We start from the raw sequence: 21,586 nt of genomic DNA on the forward strand, positions 1-21,586 counted from the left end.
AGATGGTTGACTTACATGAGGCCCATGTATATGGTTTCAGAAATGTTTACTGGGCCTTAATAGACTGGGCTGTCATTGGTAACAAATGTGCATTTCCATCAACAACAGGTCATTGATCACAGGAACAAAGCAAACGTGGCACTTTCTTTTTGGTTCCATCTCCTACCTCTCCCCATCCATCCATACCCAGCTGCAAACAATAGAAACAACTAGGCCTGTCACAATAACAAATTTTGCTGAGCAATTAATTTTCTCAAAAAAAATTGCAAGAAACAATAATATTGTTTGAAGACCTTTTTACACTGATTTAATGGAAATTATGTAATAATGCATGTGATTTCCTGCCAAATATAGATACACTTTATATTATATTATATTATCTATCTATCTATCTATCTATCTATCTATCTATCTATCTATCTATCTATCTATCTATCTATCTATCTATCTATCTATCTATCTATCTATCTATCTATCTATCTATCTATATATCTATATATATATATATAATGATTTTCATTCAGTCAGAACGTTACGCTGACACTAGAGCCACATTTCTGTATTCTATATATATATATATATATATATATATATATATATATATATATATATAGATAGATAGATAGATAGATAGATAGATAGATAGATAGATAGATAGATAGATAGATAGATAGATAGATAGATAGATAGATAGATAGATAGATAGATAGATAGATAGATAGATAGATAGATAGATAGATAGATAGATAGATAGATATTAATATATTAATAATTATATTATAATTATATTAATAATTATTAATATTACGGTAAGTGTCACAAATCTGTGCAACCATCTGAGCTGTGGAGCTGCAGGAGGAGCTCTATGCGCTGCGCTGACACCAAACGCAGGGCCGTAACGCAGAATCTGGAGGCTGGGGGTAGTGGGGGCTTTAAAATCCTTCTTAGAGTCTTGGGGGGGGGGCGCAGCAGGCATTCTGCTCCTTGGAGGGGGGCTCACTCTTTCATACTTTGAAAACCCCTGGTCTAGATGAACTGAGAAAGTTCTGTTTTCTAAATAAGACTTAAACCATTTAAAATACCGGGCCTCTCAGTCCAACACAATGTTTTAATCTATGTAAGAGAATCTGATGATCTACAGTGTCAAATGCTGCGCTCAGATCTAAAAGTAATAAAACTGCGACATTGCCTGAATCAACTGTTAAAAGAAGATTATTATACACTCGAAGAAAAGCTATTTCAGTGTTATGAGCAGCTTTAAACCCAGACTGAAATTTCTCAGTTATATTATTGACTTTTAAAAACATTTCAAGCTGAATATAAACAAATTTTTCAAGGACCTTAGATAAAAAAGGGAGTTTTGAAATGGGCCTAAAATTGCTAGCAACTTGAGTCTAGATTAGGTTTTTTAAGATGGGGTTTAACCACAGCATGTTTAAGTATTGATGGGACACAACCTGACTGCAATGAGAAAGCGTGGATTCTCCTCCATGCTTTCTGAGGGTAAATATTAGATGGGAATCCCAAACAGCTGACACAGCAACCTGAAGTCCAGTGGACATTGGAGATGATATGTGGAAACAACATTAATGTTTATAAAACATTTTGTGCAAAGAATACAGAAATGACAAGGGGCTACGCAGTTGATGAACCCGGTAACTTTTCAGTTGTTCTTCTTTAATGTGACATAAATAGGTTCTAATGATTTTCATTCAGTCAGAACGTTACGCTGACACTAGAGCCACATGCATTGCAGGTAGATTGTAGTAAAGCACTGATTAATGCCTGGTTTTAAAATGAGTTATCTGGACTTGTAGCCATTATTTTGTGCCCATTGTTGGACACCACACTGCACGATCAAACCGGATCGAACCGTTATACCTAGGATTTCTGTCGGCTAATGTGTGATCTCTCAGGTTTTGAAAATGAGCCGATAATCGGCCAACAGCTCTAAGATGGTGTATTGTGCGCTGGGCATTACACTAAAGAAATGAGGATGGGAGGGTCAGTGGAGAGCAGCGGACTTGAGCCTTTTTTCATTGAGTGTCATCAACAGAAGCAGAAAAAGGCTGGGAGAGACGATGAAGGCGATAATTAAAATGACGTCGATAGTTTTAATTTATGTACAATTAATTGATTTATTGTTTATCACGACAGGCCTACGTACACATGACATGGCGCACATTTAAAACAGATGATGTCACAAAAATGTTTGAAGACATCCCGACTGGATTGGTCTGGACTGTTCTAGTGTAGCTAGAACAATACTCAACTGGTTTAAAGAATAAAGCATTGAAGCAGTATTTTTTTAATGGCAATATTCTGGTCCTCTGGAAGCCTAGTGTTTGAAAATACTAGATCATACAGTGAGCATGTTCTAAGTTCAAACGTTAGCCGGGCATGGATGTTCTGTTCTATCAGCAAAATATATTCTCCTTGGATGGTGACCTCCAACACGAGGTCACCATCATCTTGGTGACCTCAACAATTGTCGAGGTCACCGAGGTTTCTCTTTTATAGAAGGAAAAGCTTATACAATTACTTCTACAATTGATCTTATATCAACTCCAGTAGAGTTGATAAAATCCTTCAGACATCTGCGCAGTTCTGAACTTTAACCGTAGGAAAGAGTTTTATACATAAAGCAATTTATTTTAAAGGTTCATAGCATTTCCTTTTTAAAACTCTAAATATAAACAAATGTTATTACTTCAATGTAAAAAGATTAAATTAAATAATTTTTTGGCAGTGCTCCCTAATGACAATGGCTATTTTTTTGTCCCGCGGGCACCCGGTTGCCCGAGGGGACCTTGTCAGTCCCCGTTGGTGACCCCTACTCTGTGGGTTGTTATGAGAGACAAAGGCCTCGAACTAACAGCCACTTCAAGTACAATTCAGTGACCGTTTGGACAGACTGCAGAGAATTCAGAACAATGGTTGGAAGAATTTCAAATGAAATGTAGAATATTTGGGTTTAATGTTTTTATTCATTATTTATGAATAAAATATCACTTCCCAACAGCAGGTTGGGAAGTGATGTTAAAGGACATATTGGTAACATGCTGGAAGCATCTGTTACTTTAAACAGTGGAGTAAAATAAGAACTAAAAGCAACCACAAATTCAGCCATAAGATGTAAAATTTAGATATTTTAACAGAGGGAGATTCAGTCATGCAGGCAGCGCCAGAGAGTCTTCTGCCTCTCTGGCTGCTGTTGAGCTCACCCATCATGGTCTCAAAATGTCTGCCCATGAATGAGTTAAACTGGCTGGAAGAGCCCCAACTGTTAGCTTGTAGCTATATCACCTAGCAGCAGGTACAAACACACTAATGAGTCCCAGAAAGGGTCAGCAGGGTGTTGGTGTATCCAGCTTTGGATGGACCCCATGAAGCTTTAGGAACTCAAGCAGCTGAGTGTTGTCTGAAATGTTCTGCATTGCACATCTTTATGTATCTTCATTAGGGTTGATGTAGATGAAGGAGTAAATATGCAAGAAAAAAACTCAAACTCAGAAATTAATCTTTGAAATTTTCTAGAAAAAACTTGGAAATTTTCTGAGCTCATAAAGTCAAAAAAATTTATAATTATCTATAATGGCCCTAATATACGCTTGTATCTTTAAGCCAACAAATGTGTTTTGGTTCTTGGTTTTATATCCATTGCTTTAATTAGCCACAAGGCAGAAGACAAGTTTAACTGAAGAAGACTTCTGCTGACCTGTTTACCTTTCTGCTGTTTTCTGATTTCATCTGTCAGTCGGTACATGCTTGCTAGTGAATTAGAATTTAGATGAGTCTCTACAAACACTCAAGTTTAATGTTTTTATTCATTATTTATTTGTGCCAACTCCACATGACCATGTGCTGCTGTTTCTCTGAGACGTCAGGAGAGTCTCAACATTCACACACAAATGCAATGCAAATTTAGGCCAGAAGCAGCTTGGAAATCATGAGATATTTGTGTTTGCATTAAAAATACAAGTGTGGATCTTGCCCTATGCATATGTGAATTATGAGACTGTTTTAGCTCCATAGAAGAACTTTAAATCTGTGTTCCAAGATTTATTACTATGGGAACATATTTGTAGTAGAAATGTTATGTATTGGGAATAAATATTTCCAAATTGTCAAGAGTTGTGTATATCTATGAACATCAGAGCAGGCAAACAGAAGAACAAATGGCAGTGTGAGCATGTTGCAGTTCAGAGGAGATGGATAGAGGAATTCACTGGGTTCATTAGATCTTCTTTAGAAATGATTAGCTGGAAGATAAATTCCTCAATTTCTGGTTTGTTATTCCTATTTATTTGAAATTACTTCAAATTAGCACTAAGAGGCAGAAGCAACATACAGAAAGACATTCTCTAGAGTTGAGAAGCTTTTCCATGAACCAGTGATCATCTCAGCATTTTATGTGGCTAGTTAATGCCGTTTTATTTAAGGAGCATTTTAAAACCAGGCTCTGGAAGGATAAGCTGTTACTGCTGATGGGTATAAAAGCTCTAATGATGAAAACGATATGAGGATTTTGATGATCAGTTGTTTGTCAGACTAATGAATGTGGATGCCAGGTATAGATTTTTTTTGTTGTCTCGGGTTTGTTCAAGTTTCCACCCAGTGGAAAAGTACCACTGCTGCCTTGTAGTGAGAAAGTTGTGGGTTTGATTTCCGGCCTGGGGGCTTTCTGTTTGCATGTTCTCCCCTTTATGCATGAGTTTTCTCCAGATACTCCAGCTTCCTCCACAGTCCATAAAGATTACTGTTGGGTTAATTCTTTTTAGATTTAACCCAACAGTGGATTACACCGATGTACATTGTAATCTTCATAGTATTTATTGTATGTTGGTTGCACAGCGATCATGATTGTAAAGGTGCTGTTAAGTTTTTCTCAGTCAGTTTGGTGCATTTCTCAAATCATTCTCTACATTTGCAAAACAGTAAGTGCTTTTCTCAAAATAATTCATACAAACTGAAAAAAGGCATGAATTACATCCAAAAGCCAGACTCTCTCAAACTTAGACCAGGCTGATTGGTAACTGCATCCTGCTGTGTGTTATAAACCAAATCCTGATGTCACAGTAATATATGATCTCAACCTCCTCTGGCTCTCCTGTTTTGTCTCCTAACTCCTCTAACAGCCTCCTCTTCCTCCTTTTCTTTTCTCTGGCTGTTGACTCCATCCAAATCATTTTCCGTTGTCAGAAATGTGACATAATGTTGAGTTCCACTCCTACTTTTCTTGTCATATTATGAAAATTAGATTTAAAAAATACACTATGTTTGAATAATTTCACAGATAAATGCAGACACTCCTATGTGTGCTTGCTATCTTAATAACAGGAAGCAACATCATTTGATGTAATTTATATAACTGTGGATTAATTACACAAATTTATAGGAAAATAAACTTAAATTATAAATTTAATCCTGCACTGTAAAAAATGAATTTAGGGGGTTATCAGATTAACAAAAGAATATCATGTACTTTTAACTACATAATTTTGTTTCAAACAAAAACGTGATACAATCATGTTGGATAAATAAAAATTTCAACAACTTCATGTTTATGAAATTTAATCATGTTGAAATAACGTGATTCATTATAGTCAGACTGATAAAGTGCTGAAGCCGAGTGAGATTACGGGACATCATGGGAGTTCACGCGAGACAATCGTTTTTGTCATTCAATTCATTGAATAACGTCATTCAATTTAGTCAGATTCATTTCCCTCCAAAGAGGGTCTAGCGAGATCAGGGGATCACGAGAGATTATGAGACAAAACTGTTTTGCGTCTGGTAAGACTTCAGAGTGGTTTTAGTTACACATTAAACTATAGATATTTGTTTTAAGAACTGCATTGAAACAGTTCTTACATTTCTTTCAGCATTTAAGAACTGTAAAAAAAAGTCTTTCTTTAAAAAGAAAAGAGTTTTTTTTAAGAAAAGTCTTTGAATTAACATAATTAAATCATGGAAAGGATTTTCACACGATTAAATAGCTTTCTTTCAGCATGAAGCATGTCTGTTGAACAAACTTAATTGTCATGAGTTGGATCAACTTAATAATTAATGTGAAGGTATCACTGTAACATAAGTTGTTTTCTCCAGTGTGCTGTAGTGGCGCAGGGGTTTAGCACACTGCATGTTTAGAGGCCTTAGACCTTGACGCACTCGTTGCTGGTTTGACTCTTGGTCCTGGTGACCTTTGCCGCATGTCCTCACCCTGTCTGCCTACTGTCTTAAAAAAATGTGAGACACTAGTGCTGCAAAAACTCTTTATAGAAAAAAAAAAGTTCTTTTAAACTAAATTGCCATTAATATTGGTCAAGTAAATTATTTGGTCCAAAGCGTTGCAAATTAGTTGGGCTGGCTCTTTTAAATTGCATTGGGTCCAACTATAGTAAATGAGTTGAATCAACCTTAATAAATTATATTGAGCCAACACATTTGCTTTAAATTGGCATAACCATAATATATTAAGTTCAGCCAAAACTTAATAGAATAACCGTAATAAAATAAGTTGAGCCAACACTTTGATTTAGAATCAACCATACAATAACTATAATAACATACGTTGAGCCAACACAATTGCTCTGCATTGGAATAACCTTAATAAATTAAGTTGACCTAACATATTTACTTTAAATAGGAGTAACAGAATTACATGGTGCTGAAATAAAGCAAAGTAATCAGGTGGAAAACCTTTCCATGATTTTTTTATGTTCATCCAAAGAGGTATTTTCTTCAATGTGTTGGTGTATAATGTGCTTCATAAATAAAATTTGTATGATATGGTTTAATAGATTTGAAAATATATTCTTAGACACAGCTTTTTTTTTATTTTAGATGGATTGCTTTTGTTATGGATGGATGGATGGGTGGATAGATAGATACAACTTAATATATTTATGGTTATTCTAATTTAAATAACATGGGTTGGCTCAACTTATGTTATTATAGTTATTCTATGGTTGATTCTAAATCAAACGTGTTGGCTCAACTTAATATATTATGGTTATTCTAATTTAAATAAAATGAGTTGGCTCAACGTATTTTATTACGATTATTCTATTAAGTTTTGGCTGAACTTAATATATTATGGTTATTCCAATTTAAAGCAAATGTGTTGGCTCAATATAATTTATTAAGGTTGATTCAACTCATTTACTATAGTTGGACCCAATGTAATTTAAAAGAGCCAGCCCAACTAATTTGCAACACTTTGGACCAAATAATTTACTTCACCAAGATTAATGCCAATAGTGCCCTGCAGAGAAAAACACATATCTATAATTTAATGTGTAACTAAAACCACTCTGAATTCTTCCCAGGAGCATAACAGTTATGTCTCATAATCTCTCGTGATCCCCTGATTTCACTAGATCATCTTCGGAGGGAAATGAATCTGACTAAATTTAATCACGTTATCTCAACTTGAATACGTTATTCAAGTTGAGATAAAAACGATTGTCTCGCATGAACTCGCGGGATGTCCCGTGATCACTTGGATTCAGCACTATATCAGTCTGACTATAATGAATCATGTTACCTCAACATGATTAAATTTCATAAACGTGAAGTTGTTGAATTTTTTGTTTATCCAACATGATTGTATCACGTTTTTGTTTGAAACATAAAATTATTTAGTTAAATGTACATGATATTCTTTTGTTAATCTGATAACCACCAAAATTCATTTTACAATGTAGATAGATAGATAGATAGATAGATAGATAGATAGATAGATAGATAGATAGATAGATAGATAGATAGATAGATAGATAGATAGATAGATAGATAGATAGATAGATAGATAGATAGATAGATAGATAGATAGATAGATAGATAGATAGATAGATAGATAGATAGATAGATAGATAGATAGATAGATAGATAGATAGATAGATAGATAGACTTGCTTCTTTCCACTCAGTCCTGCGCGTCATTCGGTGTCTCCGTGTCTCGGGCTGCGGAAGCCAGGAGGATGAAACTGACTCATTGACAAAGGAGCGCTTCATCTCAGTTTTCTGCGTTCAGGGCGTCTGCTGCAGCTGTTGCCTCCGTTAGCGGCGTAGACATGAGGAGCCCTCTTGCCGGCGGTGTTACCGTGACATTGTGGCTGTTAGTCGAGGTGAGTGCTGTCTGCCATTGTACCGACGTGTGTGTGGCTCCAGTTGGCTGTCAGGGGGGCAATGTGCTGGTTGTTGTGACTGAGCTTCGGCTTTGCTCCGCCTGTGATGGAGCTCTTGGTGGTGGCTTTAGAGTATTTCCATGGCTGTTTGTCAAATTCTACTTAAAACTGTTACCATGACACATTTATTCTCTGGGCAGAAATCGGACAGATAGTAGGCTACAGGAAAGCCTTGAGCATCACTATGAGCATCACTGAACTTGAACTGTCTGCCAAGTTCAGCACGCAGCTGATTAGACAAAGAACCAAGAGCGAAATCCCAAAGCTTGAACCGCTGAACAGTTGTTAATCTACAGCCGAAGCAGCGGCTTCCAGAGCTGAGCTGGCCGGCAGCAATAGGCTGTTCTGACCATCACAGGCGGAGAAAATGAATTATCCATCTATTTTCTTCTGATGGATCTTTATCAAACAATCAGTAGATATGTTTTTTTGTTTGTTTGTTTGTTTGGTTTTTTTGTGATGTATTTCTTAAAAAAAAATAAAAAATTAGCTGGAATTGGAATTTGGAATTATTATACTATGTAACTGTACTCATCACCAGTATTATGCCTCTTACTAAAACTTAAAGTAAAAACAGCTATTGCAACCAGTCTTCTCAATTTAAAACTCAGTTCATCAAAAATGAATAAAAGTCTCACCAAGCAGACCAGCTCAGTATCTCACTGACAACTTGCTGTGCTGTCACATTATGTCATCATGTCATCTTTCTTTCTAGTGAATATTTAAATTTCAGTTTTTAGTTGTATATTATGTAATATGTATATTATGCAACCTGGTCAGGCTGCCTAATGTTCTATGTATTCAGATATGTGGTGACTCTTGAAGTGAGATGATCTCTGATTGAAGTCTTCTGAGGTGATCTAAGATTTTAAACTTTTTAATATTATTTCCTATTCCATGTGACATGTCATTCTGAGTTTATATCACTAAGTATAAGATCTAAAATAAGTTTGCAGTGTAAGACTTTTTCTGTTTGTGAAAGAAGACAGAGAACAACAAAACAAGCAGCTTCTGTTGCATTGGCCTCCTGTGTGTCTAGATGGTGACACCATGATTTTCCTACTTTAACTTTATCACAGTATTCACATTTTCTGAGATGCTGAATTTGAGGTTTTCATTATCTGTAAGACATAATCATCACAGTCACAAGAAATAAAAGCTTGAAAGATTTTACCATGATAAATCTATATAATGAGCTTCATGCTCTGAAATCAGAAACTTTATAACAATATTTTTTTTTTTACTCTGTATCAATAAAGTGTAATACTAATGTTTAGTTTGTGAACGCATAGAACACTGAGCTTTTTCTTTTGCTTTTTTTGGCCTTCAGGGCCACAGTATAATGAGACAAACATGAAAATCATAAATTTATAGATGTTTTTTTTACTAGTCTACAATTCAATTTGGTTTTCAAAATTACAATTTCTGTAGTCTGCCCTGTTAGAGCATGAGTAAATTACTGTGGGTATAATCCATGTCAAAGATTGGTTAATTGTTATGTTAACGCCTTTCCACAGTGTGAAAGGTCAACAACAGAGATCATTGACTGATCCATTCTCACTGAGAGTATCGGGTGTCTTCCCCGCTTCGTCCATTTCCCATTTCCTGTTTACTTCAGTCCAAATACACCAAGTTTATGAAATGATGATCGCTGTGTGTATCCTGCTTTTTGACGTCCAAGGCATCATGAGTGGTGAGGAGACATCCTCCTCTCCTCCAGGAAGGAGAGGAAGAAGAAGAGGGATGGGAGATCAGAGAGTGTTGGAGTGAAAGAGAATGTTCAAATCAAGCAAATGTGTGTAGTTAGTGATTGAAAGTAGTCATTGTTACCACTTATCTTTACCATATCAAGTTCTAAGGGCTGCATGACACAATTATAACCTGGTAATAACTAGATGCTCTATTTGCAGGATTATATAAATGTAACATAAATTGCAGAAATTGAGATTTGAATATTTGACATTCTCTCTTCCTATGAATCCATGCAACTTCAAAGTCAAAATTCATCCAGATCATGGCACACTGCTGCAGTTCATTGTACATGTTTGAGCTCTTGATGTCCCAGATGTCTCCCAGCCAACAGCTGATCTCGCTTTATGGAATAACAGGAAAATTAAGGCTCTGATTGTGTAGTGGCAGCTTCTGTCCTATATGCACTGAAAAAATACCTCTTTTGATGAACATAAAAAAATCATGGAAAGGTTTTCCACCTGATTACTTTGCTTTATTTCAGCACCATGTAATTCTGTTACTCCTATTTAAAGCAAATGTGTTAGGTCAACTTAATTTATTAAGGTTATTCCAATGTAAAGCAATTGTGTTGGCTCAACTTATGTTACTATAGTTATTCTATGGTGAATTCTAAATCAAACGTGTTGGCTCTACTTAATATATTATGGTTATTCAATTAAGTTTTGGCTGAACTTTTATGGTTGAACTATTATGGTTATTCCAATTTAAAGCAAACGTGTTGGCTCAACTTAATTTATTAAGGTTGATTCAACTCATTTACTATAGTTGGACCCAATGTAATTTAAAAGAGCCAGCCCAACTAATTTGCAACGCTTTGGACCAAATAATTTACTTGACTAAGATTAATGGCAATTTAGTTAAAACCAACTTTTTTTTTTTCTCCGAAGAGTTTTTGCAGCACTCATGGCTCATATTTTTTTGAGACAGTAGGCAGACAGGGTGAGGATATGGCAAAGGTCGCCAGGACCAGGAGTCAAACCAGTAACATCTGCGTCGAGGACTAAGGCCTCCAAATGTGCAGTGTGCTAAACCCCTGCGCCATCACAGCACACTGGAGAAACCAACTTATGTTACAGTGATACCTTCACAATAATTATTAAGTTGATCCAACTTAAAAGTACATGATATTCTTTTGTTAATCTGATAACCCCCTAAATTCATTTTTTACAGTGTGGGAGCTGCAGTAACAGTTTCCTGCAGCTCAAATAGTGCAGTCTACAAAACATCATGCCAGCTGAGGTAGCCAAAAGGCAAATCAAAACAAAAATGGGTCAAAAGTATATTATTTAAGGATTAATTTTTTATTACTTGGGATAGAAAGCGAATAGTGCTTATCCCCAGTTTTATCAGCAGATACAGATTGTAAATCTGATATGCTGTCAGGATATTGATGTATCTGGGATTCACCCATCCAGGCATGACACACATACTCACAGTGGCTTAGGAAAGTATTCACCCCTCTTTACATTTTTACTACTTTCTTACGTTTCAACCTGTATGCAAAAGGTTTTAATCTACATTACACATCATACATCTGCATAAAGGTTTGGTCTGTGAAGTGAGAACATTTTTAATTAAAAACTGAAATGGATAAGTATTCACATGTATGTTTTCATACATAGAAAAGATAAACATTTTATATTGGACAACCATTTTTATTTTTACTCTGTGTAATTGCTGCACGTTTTGGACCACCTCATGGTTGATCTGCAACATTTCTATCCATCCATCCATCCATCCATCCATCCATCCATCCATCCATCCATCCATCCATCCATCCATCCATCCATCCATCCATCCATCCATCCATCCATCCATCCATCCATCCATTTTCTGTTCACCCTTGTCCCTAATGGGGTCGGGAGGGTTGCTGGTGCCTGTCCAGCTACATTCCAGGCGAGAGGCGGGGTACACCCTGGACAGGTTGCCAGTCTGTCGCAGGGCAGAGACATACAAGATACACAAACACTTACACACACACTCACAACTAGGGAGAATTTAGAGAGACCAATTAACCTGACAGTCATGTTTTTGGACTGTTGGAGGAAGCCGGAGAACCCGGAGCGAACCCACACATGCAGAAAGACCCCGGGCCGGGGATTGAACCCAGGACCTTCTTGCTGCAAGGCAACTGCGCCACTGTGCAGCCCATTGCAACATTTCCAGTTTTCTGAAACTTGCAAATAAGTTTTTCCACAGTGTGTGATGCTTGTTCCATGTTTTCTATTAAAGTTTTCTGCTTCCTGATCCAGCCATCAGTATAATTTCAATTCTTTGCTTTTTTGTCAAATGCATCTTCTTGGGTATCTGAATTATAAAAGAAATATACATTTTACATTCTCCTATGTATGAAAACGTATGGCCAACCCTGTAGATTGTTCTCCTTTATGTCCAGAGATAACTTCAATTTTGTTCCTGTTCAGCTGGAGAAAGTTTTGGCACATCCACGGATTTAATCATCTGTTCAGTGACTGGATGGTTTCAGTCACCTGGTGACATGTAGAGCTGTGAAAACTAATGTAATGTAATTCTTTGTTCTAAAATTTCACATCTCTCATATGATATCTTTTATCTTACTTTCTCTGTCCTGATAATACTCAGAAGTCTAACAATTTTTGGAGTTTTCTTTATTCACCATTAGTCAGGCAGCAGTTCTGCTGCTTTTCTCAAGCAGGTTTGATCTGGAAGCTTTTGTTTATGTAGTCAATTTTTAATATTCACATTAGTCAACGTTACCCTAATTATAACCTTATTTTCTTTTACAGTTTGTTGAAGCCAAGAAGTTTTGCTGGTATTTTGAGGAACGATATCCTGCATATTTTGTGTAAGTCCAATTCAATTAACTCAGTTTTTAACCTTCACAATTATCTGCATATTGTCACATAAAAAAATATATAATTACTTGGAAAGTTATTTCATTATTTTTTTTAAATGAAAAAGTACAGGCAAACTTTTTTATTGATTATTTTCACACACAGTGTGTCTGAGACACATAGTCTCTTTATTATGGTGGACTTCTGACAACCCAGAAAAAAGTGGTAACTCTTTATTTGATGGGTTGTGAATGACACCATCATAAACATGACATAACACCTGTCATGAACAAGAGTAAGTCTTCATGAATATTTATGACTGTTGTCATAAAGTGTCATTCGGTAAATCATGACACTTTTAATACAAAGTTGACATTACTCAGAATGTCTTTGTTATGACAACTTGACATTAACCAGGAAATCATGATCTGACATAAATTTGTCATAAAAGTATTACTGATTAAACTTAAAAAATTATGTAGCTTTATGTTATTAAAGTTAAAGTTTAATCAGTAATGCAGTGTTACCAAAAAAGCTTCTCCAAAAATGTGTGCATTTCATAAGATGAATAAGATGGAATTTTAGATGTGTACATATAATGTACTTGTACATAGACACCAATAAAGTTTGAAAAATCAATTTTGAATCTATTTATCAGTTCCTCCAATGATATTGTAAAAATTTGGAGTAGCAAAAAGGCAGACAGGAAGTGTTTTACTCACAAAATGGCATCTTAAGCAGAGCTAATGTTAACCTGCTTTTAGATGGAGGAAACAGAAACCAAGGCATGAAGAGAAGCCTTCACACTGCTGACTTTATCTGGATGAGCCATGAAATCACATCTGGGTGCCTCAGGATAACTTTGCAAGTCATCGACAATTGTAGACCTTGGCAACATGTCAGCAAACAAGCACATATCAGGACCCCTGCAGTTTTCTTATCAACTTCTCACCAACATATAAGGGTTTAATAACAAAATAATTCAACCTGACAGTTAAATACTTTTATCAACAAACTCACTAAGCTAGTAACTAAACTAAACCAGAGAGAAAAACATGCAAGAATGATGAAAACTAAACTACTAACAGTAAACAGTAAATAAAAACAATAATAGTCATGTTCAATAAACAAGAATATTTGTGCCACTTGTCAGATTAAAAGTATGGTTTAAGCTTTAAGCAGGTATTAACATTCCTTTCATTAAGCCCACATTCTTCAAAACACATTATGTTTTAAGAATTGTCAAATTCTATTTTTGAATGTGATGCTTTCATTATCTATAAGTGGAAAATTGTCATAATTAACAAAAAATATTGAGGCCTTCAAACATCCATCTGTTTGTAGTAAATGTGCTTCACTTAGTAATAAAGCTCCTAAAATAAATTAATTGATTGGATCTCATGAAATGTCACAGTTTAATATAAACTGTGAATGTCGAGAAATCAAATTTATTTAGGAAGCATCTGTAAACGAAACTAACATTTACACTAATTTAGATGAGATGAACCAGAAACACTGTGGGCTCTCATTCTGCCATGTAAAGAAATGACTCATAGGATCGCATGTAGTAATATCACAGTCCAGTATAAATATGTATGCTTAAACATCAAGGCTTGTATCGGTGGGGCCAAATGAACTCCATATTTTTATTGATTAGTTTAGATGTATTCAGACATCTGGTTTGTGTTTCAATCGGTTTCCAATTCAAAACAGAGGTGAAACAAAACATTCATTTGAGATAATGTTTGATTAAATTTTGCTGAATCAGAAATCAATATCCTTTTGGACAGTTGATTCTTTGTCTATTGATCAGTCACTGCAATGATAGATCTAATTTAGTATTTTTAATTCTAAAATGGCTTAAACATCTTAAACATACATAAAGATACAAGTTCTACTGTTTTTAGCAATCAAAACACCGTAAAAAATTTAATTAACAGGTAATAGGCTCACAATCCCTCTTCTGACAGTTCCACCTGAACTCCAATCTGACACGGCCTGCAGAACTAAAACCAAAACATGAAGTAACAGCTTTCAGTTTTTATGCACCACAAATCTGGAACAAACTTCCATAAAATTGCAAAACAGCCATAACACTGAGTTCATTTAAATCTAGACTAAAAATCCACGTTTCCGTTGCTTTTGAAACATATTAAATGCAACACTGACCAATTGATGATTTTGATGGTGACACTCATCGAAATGTTATATTTGTTTTTGGTTTTCTCAATTATTGACTGCATGGTGATTTAGTATTTTTGTGTTTTTATAATGTAAAGCACTTTGAACTGCCTTGTTGCTGAAATGTGCTGTATAAATGAACTTGACTGATTGATTTAATTTCTCTTTGTGATTAATACATTATTTTGGAATTGAATCTAATTAGAATGAACATAACAGACCAGACTTTGTATTGCCCTTTAGCATGTTCTTCTTCTTCTGTTTGTCTGTTTTGTTGCAGATGTCGCTCCTATGAGGACTGCTGTGGAACTCGCTGCTGTGTCAGAGCCTTGTCCATTCAGAGATTATGGTATTTCTGGTGAGTTCCCCTAATCTACTTCTGCTTTACGCCTAAAATAACATATTATCTTAAGATATTAAGCTAGCAAATTTTTAAAGTCTCAGTAAAATGCCTGGTGTTATTTGTTCAAGATCCACTACAGCCATGAGCCTTTAGCCTAGCAGACTCTCTGAAGCAGGACGAGCAGCTTAACTTTCTCTTGTATTAATTTTAACTTTTGGTATTTTTTGCTTTTTAGTAGTTATTGATAAACCCTGCTTTGTTGACTGTTGCCTACCTTCACAGCAGAGTTACTCTTAAATTGAAAGACTCTGTGGATTGTTTTATTATTTTCTGATCTACAAATTTAGAGCCGTGATGAAAATAAAGATCTATCAACTTGGAATAAATGTGGAGACTGGACATTGCAATGAAACAACCTTACCACTGATTCAAGTAAATGAAGGGACTGACAGACAGACCCCCAGACAGACCCCTGAAACAATCAGAAATTTAGAAAGATGATTTTATTCAGTCAAAATCGGGATGTTTATCAATGACTGCTGTCTGACATGGAGAGAATCCGTATAGTAGGCTGCTAATAATAAATAAATGGCTTTAAAAAGCATGCACTGCCAGACTGGACTTTATCAACAACTTTAGAGTTTTCTAGGAATGTCAACATATCTTCAAGGCAGATGGATTTAGTCTGAATACATCTGGACTTCAAACATCTTTTGCTCCAAACAACAGGCCTCAGCCAGATAACATGAAGCAATGCTGAATCTCAGCTTCTGTCTTCTGAGACAGATGTTATGGCCGTTAGCCATAACATCTCTTGATGTTCATCAAGAACAGATGGCCAAGACAAGGAGCTCTATGTCTTCACAACGGCTGATAGGAGGAACCAACAAATGGATTCAATCAACTCAGTTTGTTTCTAGAGTGTTATTTCACAACAAATGTTGACTTTACAAAAACACGTCTTTTAACACTTGCTAATAGTCACACATACTTTCCAATTGAGTAGTGTGTTAAGGTCAGTTAATTATTCAAAGTAGTTTAAAACTATCTAAGGAACCCCATCAGAATTAGGAACCTTTGACTTCCAGCAAACTCTCCTCCTGGATGACAATAAAGAAGTAAAGAGAGAAAAAATGCTCAGGTTGTCATCAGTCAACTGCAGCATGACTGTAGAGGTAGCTCAGGATAACCTAAGTCAGTCTAACTATAAGCTTTCATGTTTAATGGTTAGCTCCAGGAGACATAAAACGTTTGATGTTGTTCTATTGTCTTCACACCAGGCAGGCAAATGGTGGCGCTGCAGATGGACGTTGTCTTCCAATCCACCGCCCAATTCCTTGATAGAATGTGATTCTCCCATGTGACACTAACCTTCAAGCAATAGATTATAAATCGATCCCCACTTGGGAAAGGAAGGGACTTCATGTCACTATGTGTTTGCTGTAATTCCAGTAAATAAATTGTGTGGTTTCTCTCTCAGAAGAGGTATTTTAATAATGGTATTGGACTTTCAGTGCTAATTTGGGATTAGCACTTGGATGTTGTGATCCAGAAGTAACATTGAGGCACTCTACTTGAGACTGAAGCAATCTGTTTGAAGAACAGCTTCTTTACTTTAATATATTACAACATGTTGTGTTTTCCTCTCAGGATCTTGCTCATGACGGGGGTGTTATTCTGCTGCGGTGCTGGCTTCTTCATCCGCAGAAGGATGTATCCTTCTCCTCTGAGAGATGAGCCAACCTTCAATGTGTCCTTCACCAGGCAACCTGTCACCTCTCCAGGTAAAGCAGGGTCTTCCCAAAACAAAACTGTTTATAAAATGTGCTGATTGAATTAGCAATAAGAAAGACTTTGCTGCTATGGAGTATTGTACAAGCCTTCTAAGCTGCACCAAAAAAAAATTATGTTTACTTCAAAATGAGATCAAATTTGACATCTTCTGTTACATATCTTCATGCCATAATATTTTCAATAATTTTGTACTGTCTACTTTTTGCCTCTTGGAGGCTAAACTTGTTCGCTGTCCAGTATCTGAAGTTTTTTTTCTTTTTTAGATTATTTAACTTTTCAAAATTAATTTTTGGTTTCAAATTGTATTTTTAGGTGTTTTATGGTGCAAGTTATGCAGCTCTTTCTGCTCTGATGCCAAACCCAATCTAGGAAGTGATCTGGGTAACAGTGCCGACAGACACGTTCACTGCTGGCCTTGAAAAACTGTTATGGCCTGAGATCATTTGTCTCAGGCAAAAGCGTACTAAAGCATGAAAGATACACAACATACAAAATCAATCTCAACATGGGCAGCATGTTATATGCTATAGTAGTGATGGGTCCGGCAACATGTGTCAAGCCCATAGACCAAAACCCGTGTCGGTGCACGTATTGCTTTCAGCAAGTCACGTGACTGAAAGAGGAACTGTTTCGAAATGACACTGACTCCCCAAACTGTGTTTACAAGGAAGCAAATCTGTCAACGGGATGAATTTGCCAAGATAATTCTTGATCTTTTACGGTACAGCGTCAACTATGGAGCCTCAAGACAAACAAAAGGTTTCGTAGTTTGGGACCCTTTTGCTCTTACGTCAGAAAACAAGGCATTGGTTATCACTTTGTTGTTGTTTCATCCAGTTCTTTTCAGGTTCTACTCGATCTATCTGAATCCAAATTCAGCTGAAATTGACTCTTAGTTTACTTTCATATTGTGTTCTGGAGGCTAAGTGTTGCATATGTTTGTCTTTTTAAATTATACATTTCATAATTTTATTCTTAAATTACCCTCCATAAATAAAAATCTTTAGACAAAAAAAAAGAAAATAAAGACAACCCCGCTATAAATAAATAAAAAAAGACATTTCCAGCAAAACACATTCATAAAGATCTATGTACAAAATAAATATAAAAGAAAAAAAGTAATTTATATGAACAATGTACAATATAACTAAAATCTGTTTTATTTAAAAAATGCATCTCCTTAATGCTGAGCCATTATAGTGCCAGGCATCAAAATGAAGTCCCAGGATAAACTCAGGTATACAGCCATTCTACAAATTACTCAGTTGCTTTTTATAAATTATTTTATAGAGATGTATTGTTTACATAATATTTTTTCTACAGCAGGAGAAGCTGTGTCAAAAAAACAGAACAGGCAAAAGTTCAAAATGTTGGAAAAAGTAATTGTTTTGAATGAAAATTTGTGAAAAAAAAAAAAAAAAGTCCACAAGCATCCTCATTCCACACACGTTCACTTTCATTTTCATCACTTGGTACATGTTCACATTATTTATTGACTGTATCGAAGAATATCAAATATATTTTGAATTTAACTAAAGATATGACATAATACAATATAGAATATACAATAAAATACAATTACTTAAATTTTATTGTTTAGATTAGGTCATCAAATCAGTCTGTCAACTATGTTGCCTGTAGGGATTTTTAATGTCCAGCAGGTGTCAGTATTCAGTGACACAGTATTGACATAGTATCAATACGGTTTTGCTATGGGTAGAAACGATACATGACGCCTCATTTACCCATCACTATGCACCAGTATTCTTAAATCCATCCATCCATCCATCCATCCATCCATCCATTTTCTGTTCACCCTGGGGTTGGGAGGGTTGCTGGTGCCGATCTCCAGCTACGTTCCGGGCGAGAGACACCCTGTCTCGCGACAGACTGCCCTGCGCCAGTCGCAGGGCAACACAGAAACAGACAGGACACACACTCACACCTAGGGAGAATTTAGAGAAACCAATTAACCTGACAGTCATGTTTTTGGACTGTGGGAGGAAGCCAGAGAACCCGGAGAGAACCCACCATGCACAGGGAGAACATGCAAACTCCATGCAGAAAGATCCTGGGTCAGGAATTGAACCCAGGACCTTCTTGCTGTTTCAGGCAAAAGTGCTACCACTGTGCAGCCTATTCTTAAATCCATTCTGTAAATTGGTTTGTTGTGTCTTTTAACGTGACGTGATGTTTGATATCTGTGTTTTTTACATTTTGCAGTACAGGAATCTGCTGTAAGGCATCATGCTGAGCCAGGCCCGATTTCTTTTAATCTTTCCCTGTTTAAAAAATTTAATAAATCAATAAATTGATGTGTGTTGACACGAAAAAGGACTTTTCCTTTTTTGTGTCAAGTAAGGAGGAGGAAGTAACACTTTGAGAAAAGTATCAGTGATACTTTTATCACTGATAACATTGGAGAAGCTGAAAAACTTTAAAAACATTCCCACATGTTCTTTTGTGGGTTTCTACTGATTCTAACACATTTACGCTGAGCTGGTAAGAGTTTTATTTTGAAAAATGATTAACAGGATCTGGTTTTCTATTTTGTCCTGTCTTGCCTCCTGTTGTTTTCAGTTGCCATGCTGCAAACAGCTGTTTTAGTTATTGCTTGTTGTCTGTTGTTTATTCAATAAAAACTGAATACAAAATGTTTAGCACAGACATCTGAGCCTCTGTTGTGATTGCAGAAGCTTTCACTACGTAACATCACACCCAGTGAGGAAGTAACACTTTGAGAAAGATCAATCTGAGAAGGACTTGAGATTAAACTCTTTCCTTTCTGTGTTTCTGAGGAAATTAAACACATAACAGATTCTTTAAAACTAGCAGGACCATTACCTGATTAAAATATCTACTACAATGTTCTCTCAAGTTTGTAGTGCTATGTTAAAATAAACTCAATGGTTATTAATAAAAGATCAGACAGGGGAATACTGTTATTGTTTAACAATGTCAGCAAGGTCACAAAGTGGATAGGGCTGTGACCTCTGAGTAAAACCATTTGAGTCTAAGGTAGAATTAAATTTAGCCTTTCACCCTCAATATCAACATGAATGTGAAGGCCTCCAATATAATGATCATGTTTAACACTAAACTAGACTCATAAACATCTGATCAGTCTGTGAACGTGGGATAGATATGTCTAATTAGCCACTGAAAGGTTAAAACAGCCACTCTTTGGCCTGGTAAATAGTTAGCTATAGTCTTTACAAATCCTATTCATAGTCTTGATAGACACAAAGCTGCTTCAGTTCCAGCAGCTGATCACTAATACTGCAGTCCAGTCTTGTCGTGTGAAGCTAAACTCTTGTTCTTCTGTGTGTGCGTGTGTGGGTGTGTGTGTGCGCGTGTGTGCGTGCGTGCGTGTGTGTGTGTGTGGGTGTGTGTGTGTGTGTGTGTGTTTACAGTTTCCCAGCAGCCAGGCAGCACACAGAGCTTTGGGGTGAACGGGATGGCTGGAGGTGACCCTTGGATGACATTGACCAAGGCTGCGTATCGTTCACATCCGGGCTCCACCCAGATGATGATGTGGTCCTACTCGCCACCTCCATCCTACTGCAACCACCCACCACCACCTTATGAAAAAAATCCTCCAAAATGACAACAAGAAGTAGTGTCTTCAAAGAGCTAACCAGGTGGAATGTGAGAAGGGAAGAAGGGTGATGGAGACAAAGTGCAGCTAAAGCTGAGGAGAACAAGTCTGCTGTTTGCAGGTTGATGCTAACTGTGTGTGAAGAGTTAATAACACAGGTCTGTCGTTGAAAATAAGCACAAAAATAGACCCACTCACTCTGGTTCTGTTCTAGTTCACGTTAACACACAACCTGACTGGAACTCATCTCACTGCGTCTGGGCAGAGAAAGTAATGGAAAGTTACTATGGATTAAAATGTTGTAGAAACTGGTCCCTCTCCACCAAGACACATTTTAAAAAACCCTGGAAGGATGGCACAGGTATCCCAGCATTTTAATGGAACATGAGATTCTTTATCAATAAGTATAAGATGTATTTTCTTTGTTCATTACACAGTTCTGTGATGAATTGATATGGTAGTTGGTGACTAACATTAAGTGTCACCTAAAGACATCCTAGTGGTGACAAAAGTGCAGCTCAAGGTGTGGTTGAACTCATTTTCACTCTTGAGCATCAACTTAAGCTGGAGTTCTCTTATCAAGCCCCTGAGGTGAGGGGGAGGGGGGGCTAAAAGAGGGAAGGTGCCACTGTGTGTCACTGGAAGAGGGAGGGTGTGAATTATAAATTAGGCCAGTTTGTGAGTTCAATAAAACCTTTTGTAAATCAGTCCTTGCTATGTAAAGAGCATTTGGATTGTGTTTAGTTTTCCAGGCCTGCTATCCTAAAGGAGTCTGTGTTGTTTGTTCAATCAGAATAAAAAAACCTCTTGCAGTAACACAAAAATCTTGTTTAAAATACTTTTCAGTCACATTTCCAGATGTTTAAAATTTCTTTCTCCAAACGACAAAAAAAAAAAAAAAAAAAAAAAAAAAT

At 36.3% G+C, this 21,586-nt stretch overlaps 1 protein-coding gene across 1 annotated transcript; it reads left to right on the forward strand.

Moving 5' to 3' along the window:
• The first annotated feature begins 7,962 nt into the window (after window positions 1-7,962).
• Window positions 7,963-20,984, forward strand: vopp1 (VOPP1 WW domain binding protein). Its single transcript, XM_044104867.1, has 5 exons — window positions 7,963-8,131; window positions 12,709-12,767; window positions 15,218-15,295; window positions 16,931-17,064; window positions 20,488-20,984. The coding sequence occupies exons 1-5, from the start codon at window positions 8,078-8,080 to the stop codon at window positions 20,679-20,681; spliced, it is 519 nt and encodes a 172-aa protein (XP_043960802.1). The 5' UTR covers window positions 7,963-8,077; the 3' UTR covers window positions 20,682-20,984.
• Window positions 20,985-21,586: the final 602 nt, after the last annotated feature.

Source organism: Gambusia affinis, linkage group LG21 (genome assembly GCF_019740435.1).
Source record: "Gambusia affinis linkage group LG21, SWU_Gaff_1.0, whole genome shotgun sequence".
NCBI classification, from domain to species: domain Eukaryota; kingdom Metazoa; phylum Chordata; class Actinopteri; order Cyprinodontiformes; family Poeciliidae; genus Gambusia; species Gambusia affinis.